The 15,432-nt window shown below is 40.4% G+C and overlaps 1 protein-coding gene across 7 annotated transcripts in view; it reads right to left on the minus strand.

The window, feature by feature from the left end:
* The window catches only part of ptprsa (protein tyrosine phosphatase receptor type Sa), a 194,313-nt gene that overhangs the window by 105,026 nt on the left and 73,855 nt on the right, over positions 1-15,432 (minus strand). For all 7 annotated transcript variants that reach the window (XM_026344822.1, XM_026344828.1, XM_026344826.1 and 4 more), the window contains one exon: positions 7,800-8,021. In XM_026344822.1, the coding sequence (XP_026200607.1) occupies positions 7,800-7,896 (97 nt within the window). In that variant the 5' untranslated portion in view covers positions 7,897-8,021. The remainder of the gene's footprint in view (positions 1-7,799; positions 8,022-15,432) is intronic.

Raw genomic sequence — 15,432 nt, forward strand, 5'->3', positions numbered from 1 at the left:
TATTAGATTGAAGCAGAATGAATAAAGATTAACACATTTCTACAGTACACTAAATATTTAATGCGGATAAAGCTTGGATATATCTTTTTTTTAGACTATAAAATATATAGAATGTCCTTTGCTATCCCTCTCTGTATTTCAGAGAGCACAGGCCATTTGGGGTTTGACTGCCACTGGTGTCACCTTTTCTAAAAATGCATAAACTCCTATTGCTGTAAGGTATGTTGTAAAGTCTCCACAAAATTGGCCGATGTTGCTTTACCAAAGATGACATTGAAAGGACACTGCACCTACAGTGACCATTTGGCCATTCTACCAAAGTCTCCCTTTATTCCCCAAGCTTCCCTCGGACAGACTGAGGTACAGCACTACCCAGATAAGGACACAAGGCTCGTCTTTATCTGCCTGGCAGGGGGACATAGCCTAAGCTAAAATAACCAGCAACAGGGGCCCGGCTATCTTCACAAGGACCCGAGAATAGAACAGAACCACGCAAATATGACAGGCTAGCAGGGAAATAAATAAATAAATAAAATCACACTGTGCCCACAGACGCTTGTTTAGCTAATACAGCAGCCACCTGCTACTGGCCGCTACCTCTGTTGGACCTGATAAGGCGGTATACACCATCATCGTGATTATAAAGTGGTGGAGAGTGGTAGGTGGGTATGTGAATATGAGATGGCTCCATTTACAGTACTTTAATGTTGTCGTTTGGGGTGTTAGAGGAGGGATGGGTCTGCCTTTATGACTAATACAGTAATTGATGGAGAAAAGCTTCTCAGTTCATAAATAGGAGCCATTATCCACTGAATTAGCAAAGTGGGAGACAAAATGACGCAGAGCCATTCAGTGGTTTGCAGAAAGGCAGAGAACTGGGAAAAGAGCACTTGTTATCCATCTTGCTACAAATAGGTATCTTTCACAACACGGAGAGACCTTATTTTTTTAAACCAACAATGTCTACAAAGAACATTTGGTACTATTAGTGGTACTCATATAAGCAAACTGATTCCACTTAGTCCTTTCTCTCATATGGCAGTTGGGGAAAAGAGTGTCATTACAGGGAGGATACAGATGAGAATGACATCAATTTAAACTTTTTCCTTCCTCACCGCCACTTTATCTCAATAAACACTCGAATGCCTATATATACTGACTGATAAAATCTTATTTGGTATGTTTACAACGTAGAAGAGAGCAGTATGAACCACTGTGTGTTACTAATTTAAAACAGTTGACAGAGTGAATCTAATCCTGACCCAGATTAAATTTAATTTTCATATCAGCCAAACAACAGACACATGACACGCATACTGTACGGGCACTATCAAGGCTAACTGCCTAGGAATAAACAAATGATGAATAGAGAGTGGCACAACTTTGTATTGTCAAGCAATTTATCTTTTTATGCATTTGTTCACTTCTTTACATCATGTTGTAATATGTCTAATCTAAACTTTGAACATTCCCAACTTTTTTTAAACTAAATGTGACCTTCTGAGGCATTTCTACACTCCTGAGGTCTCAGGTTTAAGAACCATCAGTTCACAGAGATGGCGCTGACGTTTAATTGTACCCATGTGGACCTCTGAAATTTAAGATTTACGGTATCCAGCTAACAGCTACTGTATTCATAGGACTCAGCAGGCCACCAAGCGGCTATGGTCGCCTGTCTGTCAGTCCTGGACCTAACTTTAAACTGTACCAGCCTGCATGGCGATGGACTAATGGGAAGATGAGGGGATGGAGGGACAGACAGACAGATACATAGACAGCCAAATGCACATTCAAGTGGATGAATGAACAGGCACACACACAAACAACCATACGCATAGACACAAACTCTCACTCGCTTCTAGTCGCGCACACACCACACACCCTCCAGGCCCAAACAACCAAGCCCCATCAATCAGGACTAATTCTCAAAGGCTGCCTGGGCAAGCGCCATCGCTATGGAAACCAAGCCTTTACTCTAAACCCGCCTTGCTTTGTCTTGTCTGGAGGTTTTCACACACAGCCACTGCCAACAAAGACCCACAAACTGCTGCTAGAACTTGAACCAGACAAGAAAGAGCGAACAGACAGAAAGTAGATGGTTCGTCTGTTGCTGAGCTCTGATACACAATTTGGTGGCATCAACATAAGCCAACATTGAATTCAAAGAGATGAGGATTTTGATCTTGAGCAAGAAAGCTTACAATTTTTCAGTGATTCAGTCAGAAGTGCAGTTATCAGATCATCTTTGATATTTGGCTTAATTTGTAACAGGGGCCTAAATTGACATGAAATAATATCATCTACATCTAGCAACATAATATTGTGGAATATTGTAGAAACTGCTATAAAGTAAATATGCAGATTAGGAGATAAGCACTTTCCCTCTGAGAAGGTGTTTGAACATTACACTTTACTCATAATAATGCGGAAAAACTGCAATATTGGGGTGTTACTGTATGAAACTGTCTGAATGAGCTTGAAATACGAATGCAAGCTCTGCCAAACAGCCCAAAAAATTAAAAACAAATTTAAAAAACGTAACTAATCTAAGCTGCGTCCGTATTTCACGGACCACATTTGGCTCAGGCTCCATTCCCTATGCAACCTTCACCTTCGCTGTGCAAGCTTAAGGGTTAATGAAACAGTTGCTTTCCCAATTAAAGTATAAGGAAGGAAGGCTAATTGGGATTTGCTCTTGGGGCAGCTAGGGTGACTCACAAAGTGAAATTGTGCTGTCTGGACTGAGTAGTCAGTTCCCACAACTAAAAACTGAACATTTTCTAACCTTAAAACGTGATCTTAAACCCTCACTTTCCTTTCATCAAATGATTGAAAGGAGTGGTGATAAAATAGTTTTACTTGTTTGGATACTCGTGACCTTTTTTTTTGAAGAAATTCCATGTAACAAATGAAATTATTCTAATACAACTGAGAAGAAAGACCTTACTTGAAAAGCAATACGACATCTTTCAAGACAATTCTCAAAGCACAGCAAAGTTTTCACTTGCTCAAAGACAACAACAAAAAACAAGATTTCAAGGCTCAGTTGTACATGAAATGAGTAAAGAGGGGATGTTTTTCTGCAAACTCTTTTCCATTACATCATACAGTGTGCCATTTATGTTGATTGCATTCCCAAAAAAACTCACAGGGCACAGGCTTTACAGGCCAGAACTCAGTATATGTTAGCACCTGGAGGTGAAAATCTTTGCTCAACGAGACCGTTGTCACAGCAAAGCCTAATTTCTGAAAGAATGGCGTAGTTGTAATATGCACAAATTGGTCCCAATGAAACCATTGTTGAAGGCTAAAGTAAAAAGCACAAGACACTAAGTATCCTTCAGCACAATGGAAATAAACAAGCTTGATTCCTCAGAAATCGAGGGGAGTGCGTCTGATTTCACAGAGCACACACAGAGGAGGTGAGATGGGAACAATTTTGTGTCATTTGGAGACTCACTTGAGGCAATTGACACTTGTTGGCTCATTAAATGAAGAGGACACCTCCAATTGCCAAAGGTGTTTTAGGTCTAATCAAAACAAAGGGAGGAAAATAAAGAAAATGGAGACAAAATCGTTTATCTCTCGATTGAAAATAAAACGGAAAGTCGAATATTGTATCTATTTCTATATTTAAAGCCCACGTGATGCTATACACACAAAAAAAGTCTGACAAAGAAGCAAGAAGGTTCGTCAGACTGCCAGGTCATTCATCGAGGAAAATCCTTCTTTGGAGAGGATTCAAAAACCTTTGAAGATCCAAACTTGCTCTTTGGTGATGTGTTGAATTACATTTTACTGGAAAAAATAGCACTTCAATCACTTGCATTGTTCTGTCAAACTGTGTTCATATAACAACGTTCAAACTACTGGAGCATGTTACTGAGGAGAGACTGGGAAACAGAGATGATGACATAAAAGAAGAGATACGAGCAGTTATATAAGTTTTGAGAGTAGCTTTTTGAACCTTTGTGTTGACCAAAATGGCTTTTTGAGACACACTTCAATAAAATAAAGGACACTTGATGGATTTTCTTCTGATTCTTTCCCACTCAACTTTCTTTCTCTACCAATCTGATGTCTCCCACCGTGTGCTGTCCTGTGACCTCTTGGTGATCAGCAATGTGGTTTAAGGTCGTCCTGCCTCCTCTGAAAAGGGAACTCATCTGAACCTTTCTCGGCACTTAAAGCCTTAAAAACTTATGCAACTTATACCCTATGTAACTGAAGCAGCTCTTCCCAGAGCACTTTACTTTATAGTTCTTCTCCTTGGCTTAGATATTTTGCTTGCTTTGTACCCTACTTGATGCTTTGGATAAAAGCACTTTCCAAAGAACTAAATGTAAATGTAGCAAACTCTTGGATGTGTGTCTTTGCTGGCAATCGCCTATATAGCCAGAGAAAGATTATCTATTTTAATGTTGATTGAAGTATTCTAAAGGCCAATTAAGAGGAAGGTGAGACAGTTTCTTGTACTTTTATTGCAAAATAGTTTCTGTTTCTTTCAACTATTTCTATCTAGCTCTGACAAACCAACCTATATCAACCCATAAACCACCAAAGGACAGTAACTCACTTAAAAATTGATTTGTTTTCTTCTCATCTGAGAGAAAAACTGTTAATAGAGAAAAGCATCGGGGCCAAGCACGCAACAGCAGGGTGAAGATGAAATAAAATTTGACAGAACTAACTTGACAGCATTGACTTAAACATAGTTTGAGTAGAAAAGATAAAATGTGAGTGAGGAAGAAAGAAAAGACACAAAGAAATATACTACAGGAAACAAGAACAAGAAAATAAGAGCTAGTCACTAAGGGGATTCTTTTTTTTTTCCAATTGGCAGCTTCAAAAGAATATAAATAATCAAACACCCTCTCACCCCATCGCTGCAAGTTCTGGCCAATTACTATTAGAAGTGCTTTGCCAAGAATGCTACTGTCGTCGACACTGACAGGCCAAAAGGAGGGAACAGAAAGAAATGCTCACCAATAACCCTGCATCTCTATCCAAAAACACCGACCGAGATAGAAACAAATATTGCAAGACTGTGTGGAATTCAAGGAAAGTAAAGAAAGTAAACACTGGAATGGGTGGAAATTTACCTTTTCTGTTTTGAAACATTTACTTTTTAGACTTTAAGCATGAAGTATGAGAAGAAATAGTTAAAATAAAAATATTTACTTCCCCTCCTCCAGGAAAAGATGTTTCTTGATACGCCTTTATCAACTCCAGCAACAACAAAAACAACAGAGCACGACTGAAAATTGCAATTGTTAATACTGCCAGAGCTGTTAGAGCTAAAGTTAGCTTAGGTTTAGTCTGCTGGTGTGTGTGTGTGTGTGTGTGTGTGTGTGTGTGTGTGTGTGTGTGTGTGTGTGTGTGTGTGTGTGTGTGTGGACACTGAACACCAAGATGCCATCTTTATCACCCCACACCTCATCAATCAAAAAACTAATATTACAAGATGGTATTCACACATCTAATAACTTCAGCAATTTACTACAGTTTCAATGGTCGCTGAGAAATTATAATCAGCCTTCCTGATGATGTCAGGAACATGCACTTTTAGACTGCTGTGTTTCACTCCGTTCTCCTAACCAGTTTTTACTAATGCTGTAGTTTATACATTTAACATTTTCATAGTTTTTTGGTCAAATCTAGCTCTGGTACAACAAACATAGCAATACTGACTCAATATGCTTCAGCTGCCTATAAGCTCAGGTGACCGTCCACACACATACAGGCTTTATACCCATACACACAGTTTTGTGCACCCGCACACAAATTCATTCAAACATGCAGAAAACTCGAAACAGGGATTACTAAGGTTGGGGTGGAAGAATACATTGAGCCATCTCTTTCTCTCTCGTTTGATTAAAAATGTGTCGTCACTGTGATTTATGAGTGAAAATGGAAGTGGGCACACAGACACACAGAGAGAGAGAGAGAGAGAGAGAGAGAGGGCTGTGAGAGGAAGAGATGACATCATGCGTTCAGCTGGGCTCGTCTTCAAAACGGTGTTTGGGAGAGAGAGAAAGAAAGTGTTGATAGGCGGTGGGAGGGTTGGTGTCCCCCTCCGCCCACCAGGTGGGAGTGAATATAATTAGACAACTGCACCACTACGCTGTGTGTGGTTGTGTGCGTGGGGTGTGAAAGATAATCAGTAGTCGGTGAGTGTGTGCATATACTTCTAGTTGGGCAACGCTGTGTGGCCTCAAAAAAAAAAAAAAGATGAGAAGGAGAGTGTGTGTGTGCACATCTGTGTCTGTGTGTGTGTTTCCGGAGAGTGAGGAGTGTTGGAGGAAGCGAGAAAAAAACAACGAAATACAAGGTGTGAACATGAACAGGGGAGAATAAGACAGAGTGAGAGAGCTCGACAAAAACAGTGATCAGATCCACAGGCAGAGCAGACAAAGACTGACAGATACTGACAGATGGGGAGAGAGCCCTGCTGTTAGTGTATTTGTCTCTCTGTGTGTGTGTGTGTCTGTGTGTGTGTGTGTGAGAGAGAGAGAGAGTGGGAGAGAGAGCTAATCTCTATCAAATATGAAGCAGACTGCACTGGGTGTTATTTAAACCAGGGTGAACAAACAGAGGCTGTGCATTAATAAGTGGGAGAGGAAACCTGGTTCCTAACATTACCGCCTCAACACGCAACATGTTAAGAGGGAAGAGCTTCTGCACCTTTGCTTTGTCTTTACTCATTACAAATGAGTAAAAAGGCAAAAGGGAAGATAACAAAGACATCTGTTTGACATCTGCCCGAGTGCAATTTCTGATGTTTTCAGCCAGCTGAGCTGAAAGACACTCAAATTATGCTACCAGACTCTCAAACCACCATGCAATCAAAAGTAGACAGCTCTGTTACAACATGAGAAGAATCAAGTCCTCTTGGTCCTGTCCTGAATCGCTGAGAATACACTCACTGGACGTAAGAAACCGAGAAGAAGAAAAGGATGAAAAATGTTGTTCTCCTTGCCCACAAATAGAAACACATGATGCACATGTTAGAGGCAGAATAGGTACACACAGTCATTCACCTAACATTAGACTAGCCTCATCACTAACAGCCAACCACCCACGTGTCACAATAACCTCCAGATGTACACACATTTACCACTTTATCCAGTGTTTATACAGCTCTTCTATACGCTCACTGACACACACACACACACACACGCTATACACATATAGGATTTGCACACAATCAAACCCAAGAGGGAGCCCCCACCTCAGCACCACTCTTGTTCTCTTTCTCTGCAGAGCCTCCTTTTTTGTTTTGTCTCCTTAATGCTGCTCTAAGTCCATCTTAATGGGGAAATGGTGCAGAACAAATCCAAAGCAGGATAAGGATAAGAGACTACTGACGTTCCTCAGTTACCAACACGGGAGGTTATGGAGGATGATTTATACTATCTTACAATGTGTCTGTGTGTCTAATGTTCATATTTTAAGATATATACCATGATTTATACTTTGCTGGGTGGAGATTATCAGCATCCCAGAAAAATCGGATATGTGATAAGCCACATATTAAATCTATTTAACTTCGACACATCTTCTAGTTAATGACAGCCTTTTCCAAATGAGGAACATGAATCAACAATATGAGATAGTAATGTGTGAATCTACACAATCACTAATAATAAACCTTAAAAGTACAGCAGGGATAATATGTCTATGGAAGGCTACAGGGAGGACATGTTCACCCAAACTTTGTATCGGATATGAATGAATGAATGTCTTTCTAACGGCATTATCAGAAGTTATCTGTATCAACACACTGTCGTTAGACTTACATAAGGCGTGGGAGCTGGTGAGCAGCAGTGATAGCAGCAAAGTGGTGACAGGCAGCAGAAGTGGCAAGGAGAAGTGAGGGGCACCACCGGTGGCCATCTTGGCTCCAGTTGGGAACGGGGGGCAGGAAGGGGTGGGATGGGACCGATCTTCGACCTGGCCGGAGAGCCGAGGCCCGACTGCGCAGGGAAGGTTGGGGTCTTCACGCAGGACAGCTTGGCACTCTGCAAAAAGACACAAACGACAGACACATTTGATTTCTCATAATCTTACATTTGCATTCACCCACGTCTACCAACATCTGTTTAAGCTACTACTTCCCACTCACGTACTGTGACAATGACGTAACATAACAGTTTAATCATTGCAGTGTTTCTAGATCACAGAAAAATACTAAATAACTAAATATATGTGTTACTTTTGAGTATTTCACAGGAAGCCAGAGCCACTTGCAGTGAAAAGTTAGCAGTTCTGCCCTAATTGACAAACATGCAGACTAGGCTACTGCTGCTGGGAAAGTGTCACACCACCACCCCAAATACTGTAACCTGCCTGACTTCTCACATTTCTTAATTAGCAGGGGAGTCGCCGTTTTCCTTCTCTTCTCTTTCCTAATCTCCTGATATTGTCGTTGTTTGCTTATCTCATAGCCTTGTAATTACACTTGCACCCAAAGATATTCCAGGCACCATCTCTTTGTTTTAGTCAAATTGCCATTAATCCCCCTAGTTACACAGAGGGGCCAGGGATGCCTTCCACCACGCACACAAACACACCATTTCTCTCATTGATATGTCTGATGCAGCGCCGAGCCACCACCAAGTGGTTTTACATAGTCTTTAATTAAAAAGACATGAATAAAGAGAAAAGGAAAGAGAGACATTCATGCCACCAAAGTAATGAGTTAGTTAATTTCCTACTTTTTTTTTGTTATGACACGTGACATTTGGCTGACACTCACTGTCAGAGCATCTTACATGTAGAAAAAAAACAGGTCAGGGTCCTTCCTTAAGCACACTTCAACTGAAATCAATGTTTGCCTTTGCTATAACGCTGAGAATACGCAAACATAAAAACGTCGACTTGTGAAGCAGCAACATCACAGGACCTGAGTTCAAGCCCCTGTGTCGGCAAGCACGACACTGAACGTCTCCCTACTGCTCAGCTGGACCTAGTGTGAGGGCGACTCTAGAAGTGAGATTAATTACCCACACACTGGTCAAACTGTGCAGACAGTGTGCATTAAGGCATGGACGCCCTAAGGTGACGTTTTGTTCCCAGATAACCTAGACATTTAAGATAACACTCAGCACAGGTTTACAGTTTTGCTTTGTGAAACAGCCACGTTCAAAGTGTTCCCTGAACACTTCATCAAATCCTTACCTGCAAACTCACCGCGAGTTGCTTTTGACAAGGTTGTCAGTGACTGAGATGTGAACAGAATATACTTCAAAAATAGCATAACTGAGTGACAGTTATAATCTCTATCATTCACATACAATCAGGATCAGAAGCACATTGCCTAAGACAAAGTGACAGACAACTTTAGAGGTCAACTATACCAACTAAACGGATACGAATACCGCATATTAACGAACTCCCTTAAACAATTATTAATGAAATATGAAAGTATTTAACATGAGAACATGGTTCTCACTTATCTTTGACAGCTTGTATGAGGTGTAAAAATGGGGGGTAACATTTACTAACCCACTATCTTAGTCTACAACAGCTTATATTACCTTACTTTAACAAATAACATAAACAAAGAAACAAATCACATTACATATTACAAAAAAACGAGTGATTATCCATGTCAAGCTGCTAAAAATAGCTGAAAGGTCAAGAGGCAGTATAAAGCTGTGACTGGGCTACACTATGACTGTGAACTTGAGAGAGGCAGAAAAAAACTAAACTAACTGCAGTGTGTTCATGTTCTTTAGACAAATACACAGGCGTCGCACCCTCCACAGCTACTGGAACAGGCTCTTTAGCTCACGGTTAAAGGCACCAATATACTTATGACAGGAACTCTTCCCATGCCTAATTCAAACAGAGAGATCCAACACGTGACACGTGCACACTTTCAAAAACACAAAGGGTCTTTATGTTACAGAAGAGTGGGCATCTTTCCGAAGCTCGGCTCATCTTTCAGCACAGCACTATACGCACACGTCTAACATGTGTCTTTTTTTCCCTTGGTGTGAAGTGGAGGTGATCTCGTTGGTGAGAGCTGCGGTTAATGCAGAAACATGAATAGACAGAATAAAGGGTATCAAATTGTCTAGTAGTCTTCTGAGTGATGCCCCTATTGTTTCGACTGTAAACACTGGTGTAGGTGGTGGGAATCTTACCATGCCTGTAGGGAATTGCTCTATCTATGCTCACAAGATGCCTAGGTTTTGATTTATGGCCCTCCCCTTAGGGCATGGCTTTCTATCTCCACCTCTGGTTGCTATACAAACTTCACAACACAATTACAACATCTATTGTTGTTGAACGACCTTGTCAAACATAACCTAAGGCCAAGCGCGGGCTCCAGTTTAACCATAGACTGTTTCTAGGCAGCTAAACGCTCCTGTCTTTTCTGAACAGTAAATAGAAGCCAGAGCAAATATAACTCGAACCTCAGATAAAAAGATATTTCAACACACATGCTTTATTAAAGTAAAATCTAAACCATAGCAAAATTTAAACCTTAGCAAATGCAGCTCTGAGCAGTCCATCATGGAACGGAAAGCACAGCATTTCTCCTCCTCCATGGGAAAACCAGTCAACTTTTGCTGAAAGCATTCATCACTTAGCCAGGGCCGAGGGCAGAGAAAAACTGAGCATTTAACTTTGTGGAAATGGTAGCATAGAGGCCAACAAATTGATAAGCCCCCACCATTACAGTACCTCAGCTGTCTCCACATTACAGGTCGTGATCAAGACAGACTTGCTAGTGGAGTGGGGTTTTTTGGGGCAATTTTGCAGATGTATTGCGACTAAGATGACTACAAATATTTCTGAGGGAACTCAAGATAATTAGCAATAGCTTCTAATTGTTATGTTTGCAGTTTGTTTATTATGCAATAATGCAAAGAAGTGCATTGAAATAGTGCTGCTATTTAACTACTATTTTGATTCAAAATTAAGACATTAAAGCCAAAGTCTATTGATTGAACTCTAGGCTATTAACACACCACTGGGTAATGACTGTGAAGCTCAACCCCGCAGATATTAACCAGTCTCAGGCTTCAGTAATTACAGCCAAAACGCCGGCACAGTTTCTACAGAGTGGTGGCAGTCATCGGTGATCAGGGACTCTCACTTTGACGTGGTCAAGCTTTAAATTTAGCTCATTTCCCCATGCAATATTGATACTAATGCATTTGATTACTGAGACTGAGAAAGGCAGCGATGGGAAGGGAGATGAGAATTTGCGCCATAAGCATGAAATGAGTGCGTGCACATGTAAAACCTACACACATCCAACCAGAAAAAAGGTGAATGAAAGGACAGGTAAGTGCACACACGCATTTCTTGATCGGAGAACCTGAAATCAGTAACTTCAAGAGCCCAATCCTTTTCCGTTCCATCACACACACACCATAAATATGTGAAGTTGCATTCACAAGAAGCAAATAACTACTTATCACCTGAGGGACCACATTAAAAATCCTTTTAATGAGGTGAACAGTAAACTCACTTCGCACACACAGTTAAAAAGACTCTAGTTTGGTTGGTCTTGATGATCAAAACTGAGTGTTTGATGTCTAGAGCTTCAAAAGAATAACATTTTCTCTGTTTTGGTAGGCCAAAAAAAATGCTGGACTTTCCAAATAACTATGTTTTTCATGCATTGTTTGGTGTGTTTGTGTCCAGGAATCTGACAGGCCCTGTCTACAGTGATTCCCCGATGCAGCCTTTTAGGGATGTTGTTGATTCCCCAGGTATAGATATTATCCCCTCAACTCTGAGAGGAACTTTGAAGAGGTTGCAGCCAACTGCCTTCAAATGGGTCCAAATGTCACTGGATAAATACAGGTTTCATTTTTAGAAAATCCAAGGTGCACTTGTCACTGATTTCACAACATATTTATTCACACCTTACATAAGGATCTTGCAAACTACCACACATTTTAATGATGATAATAAACCATTTATTATCTAGGCTATTTGATAAAACTGCAAAAGTTGGATTCACCTTCTCAGGAACCTTAGCAGCTAATGTGAATGTTATGTCCAGCAAAGGGCACCTTATTATATCTTGATAAAGGGCATGCAGGTCTACACAGGTTAATTTTCTTCCGTTTGGGACATTGTATGCAACAAGGCCCACTAATGACATAACATTAGTATTCTTGTTCAATGCTTCCCACGTACAGCAAAAGCCTGAGACAGAGAAGGTTTTTAATTAGTTTACAAAACCTCTAATACCACTTATTTGTTAGCATCACTGGTAATTTTTTATCTCTTTAAAATGTATCAGGTTTTAATTATTTGAAGGAAGGTGTGTGAATGCTTCCGTTCATGAAAAGGGCAAAGGATAAAGGCAGTCCGCAGCAGTCAGTGTTCATCAACACTGAGTGATGTTTATGAATGCTGTCTGGCAAAATTACACTAGATTAAGTGTACCGGAACAAAGTACAGGCCTGATCCACAGCTACAGGAAGCAGTTGGTTGAGGTTATTCCTGCCAAGAGGGGGTCAACCATTAATTAATCGCCACCCACTTCTTGGTAGAGTAGCTGCAGTCCCAAAGTGTCTCCATTTGTAAATTGTTTGCCAAACTGTAGACTGGTTAATTTGATGTTTTTTTTCCCGTTTCAGCTTTTTGTAAATCAACTATTCTTTTTCATAGATTCTCTGAAAGCTCCTTTTGGCGAGGCATTCGCTTTTTTGAGGTCATTTTGAGAGTTCACATACTTTTTCCACCATGAGGCATTTATGGTTGTTCTCAACATAGACATGAAAATCTGATTTTTTTTGTGTTATTATGTTAGCTGTACTATGTTTGTTAATAATCTTGACTTAGATGAATATCAGATCACATTTTCTGACAAATTCACAGGTTCACATGTTTTCTTGCCACTGTAGGTTTATGTTCAGCCTTCAGCCACTGTCTTTCCCTCTGCTGTTGTTCACCTTAGATGAAGTTGTAATGTGTCAGTCCCGAGGCTTTTACCTCAACCAGTTTACTGCCTTTCATTGATTTATACCCTCCAGAAGACAAACAACACCAAGATGTAAAATGCAGGTCCATTCATTTTTTTGTATTGGTGTGTTTATATAGTCTGTTTTAGTGTATTAAGAATAAGCTCTTTGTATGTTTTGTACTGTTTTGTTCTTTTGCATTTGTGCCTACATATATATATTTATGTGTGCATAAACAGTATGCATTTTTAGCACACACTGTTTCTTGTCTTAGGCTATGCTTTCTTATGTGTGCATATGATTTCATATTGCTCTGGATTTGTACTTTTATGTGTGCATTTTCTATGACAGCATGCAATAATTTAGCCTGAACTCATTTATGTGTGCCCATATATTTATTTGCTTCTGTATCTGTGTGTTTTTTTGTGAGCAACAGAGGTATACCCCACATCCACACACCCCAACCTCAGCTATAAAGTCAGTCTATATCAACCATCTGTTTTCCACTATGCTGAAATCCCAACAGTATTGATTCCATGTGTCATTGGTAAGGGTTCCCATGACCTATTTCCCTCTCTCTCCTCAGCCCTTTTTACAGAGACCCAGCCATATTGGTGAGAAGGTGGCCCCTTCTTGAAGGTGCCTTTGCCCATTTACACTGAACTTTAAAAAGTGGCAGTAAAGGTGCTGCAGTGCTCATTTTACACACACGCTGGCTTTAGTGGCGTGAAGTTTAACGTGACATCTGACATGACATATAACATGCACGTCGGCTATGTGTATATTTCAAAACATCACTTGGGAATGAACCGTGATAGGTTTCTACTAGTGCTGCACGTTTAAGACATGATTTGAACCAAACTGGTCAACCTTTTCCACAGCATGGCTAGGTGCATTCAACATGCTTTGTAGGTGCAGTGTAAAAGAGTATTTTCTTTCTCTCCCTCACTATTTTCTACATCAGAACAATGGCTAAATCTCAAAGCAAAATCTACAATGAAAAAAAAAAAAAAAAGCAAAAAGCCAACCCCTTACACTGCACACAGTCCCGTGATACCCAAAAAAAAAAAAAAAAACATCTAAATGGTGAGAAATATGCAAACTATAAGAAAAAGAGGGTCTGTGTGTGTGTGTGTGTGTGTGTGTGTGTGTGTGTGTGTGTGTGTGTATGTGTGTGTGAGTGCGCCTGGGTAAAGGAAGGTTTGTTTGACTTCTAAATATATCAACCAGATCAGACTCGTCCTTCAGATTCTCCATCTCTGTTTTCCTTTTTCTCCATCTAACCCCCTCCCGGCCTCTTCCTCATTTCCTCTCTCCCTCCCTTCCCTCCTCGAACTCATGCATACTAAACTATGCTTGCATTGCAGATGTTTGGTAGGGAATCACATGAATTTGCATGGAACTGCAGGACTATTATGTAAATGTCCCAGTGTGTATCTACCGCCCAGCTTCACTCTTTCGTTTCCATCCTGAAAGATCTGTGTTAGAAGAATTTGAAACATGTTGCACCTGCCATTAACCAGCATGTGCAGGGAAGCCCCAGTGGAGGGAGAAGGGCCTACGCAGGGAAAACGTGGTCATGCATGTTGCAGGACTGTGTCAGTAACATTAACATTTTAAACATCTTGGTTTCACAACAGTAAATAGCTGTATAAAATGAATCACACTCAACATAATCATCAATCAATGGCTCAGTTGGTGGCGTGTGCAATTCAAGCTCCAAAGTCTTCAGTGCATGTGACTAACATGTCTTTGGAGGATACAAAAGCGCCCAGGGAGAACAATTCTAAAGATATAACACCGTGCTACCCTGAGGACAACTTTGACTGATACGTAGTTATATAAACAAAATAAACTCCAGAGGATATTTAAAGTGAGCTATATTTTCTGTTACAGTGACACATGAGTCACTGTAACAGAGCTGCCTTTTTTGTTTGAAGTAAAGGCTGTTTGCATAGGTAGGGAGAACTGCACTGTTGTGACCTCGTTAAGACATTGCCGAATGCCCTGCCCTAGCAACCTCTCCTTGGAGTAGCTTTCCCATGAGCCTTTGTCCTCGTCTGTTCCCAACATACCAGGTCGAAAAATGAGACTCAGAGGCACCTTGTATTAGCCATCTGCTGTCCAATTGGGAGCACCATAACCTTTCTCTGAGATATTTTCCAAATTCCATTTTGACTTCTGAAGTTTCTGCAGTAAAACGCTACTGAAAATCTACAGTTTTTTGGTAAATGAGAACTTGTTAACTTGCAAAATCACTGTTGACTTCAAAGGGTAGTAAATTATATGCTACTCGTGAAGTTTTAAGTCACTCTTAGACTTTTAAAATATGTTCTTTTTAATGTTCCAAATCATTAGTGTGATTTTGTCTGATCAGTGTTCTGCTTGCTCCATTCTCGAGATGTTGGGGAGGAAAAAAAAACAGACTGTGTGCCTGGCTATTTCCTGGAAGAGTAAAAGATTTCAAACAGGACTTGAGATCTAACTTTTGTTTTTC

Source organism: Anabas testudineus, chromosome 4 (genome assembly GCF_900324465.2).
Source record: "Anabas testudineus chromosome 4, fAnaTes1.2, whole genome shotgun sequence".
Lineage (NCBI taxonomy): Eukaryota > Metazoa > Chordata > Actinopteri > Anabantiformes > Anabantidae > Anabas > Anabas testudineus.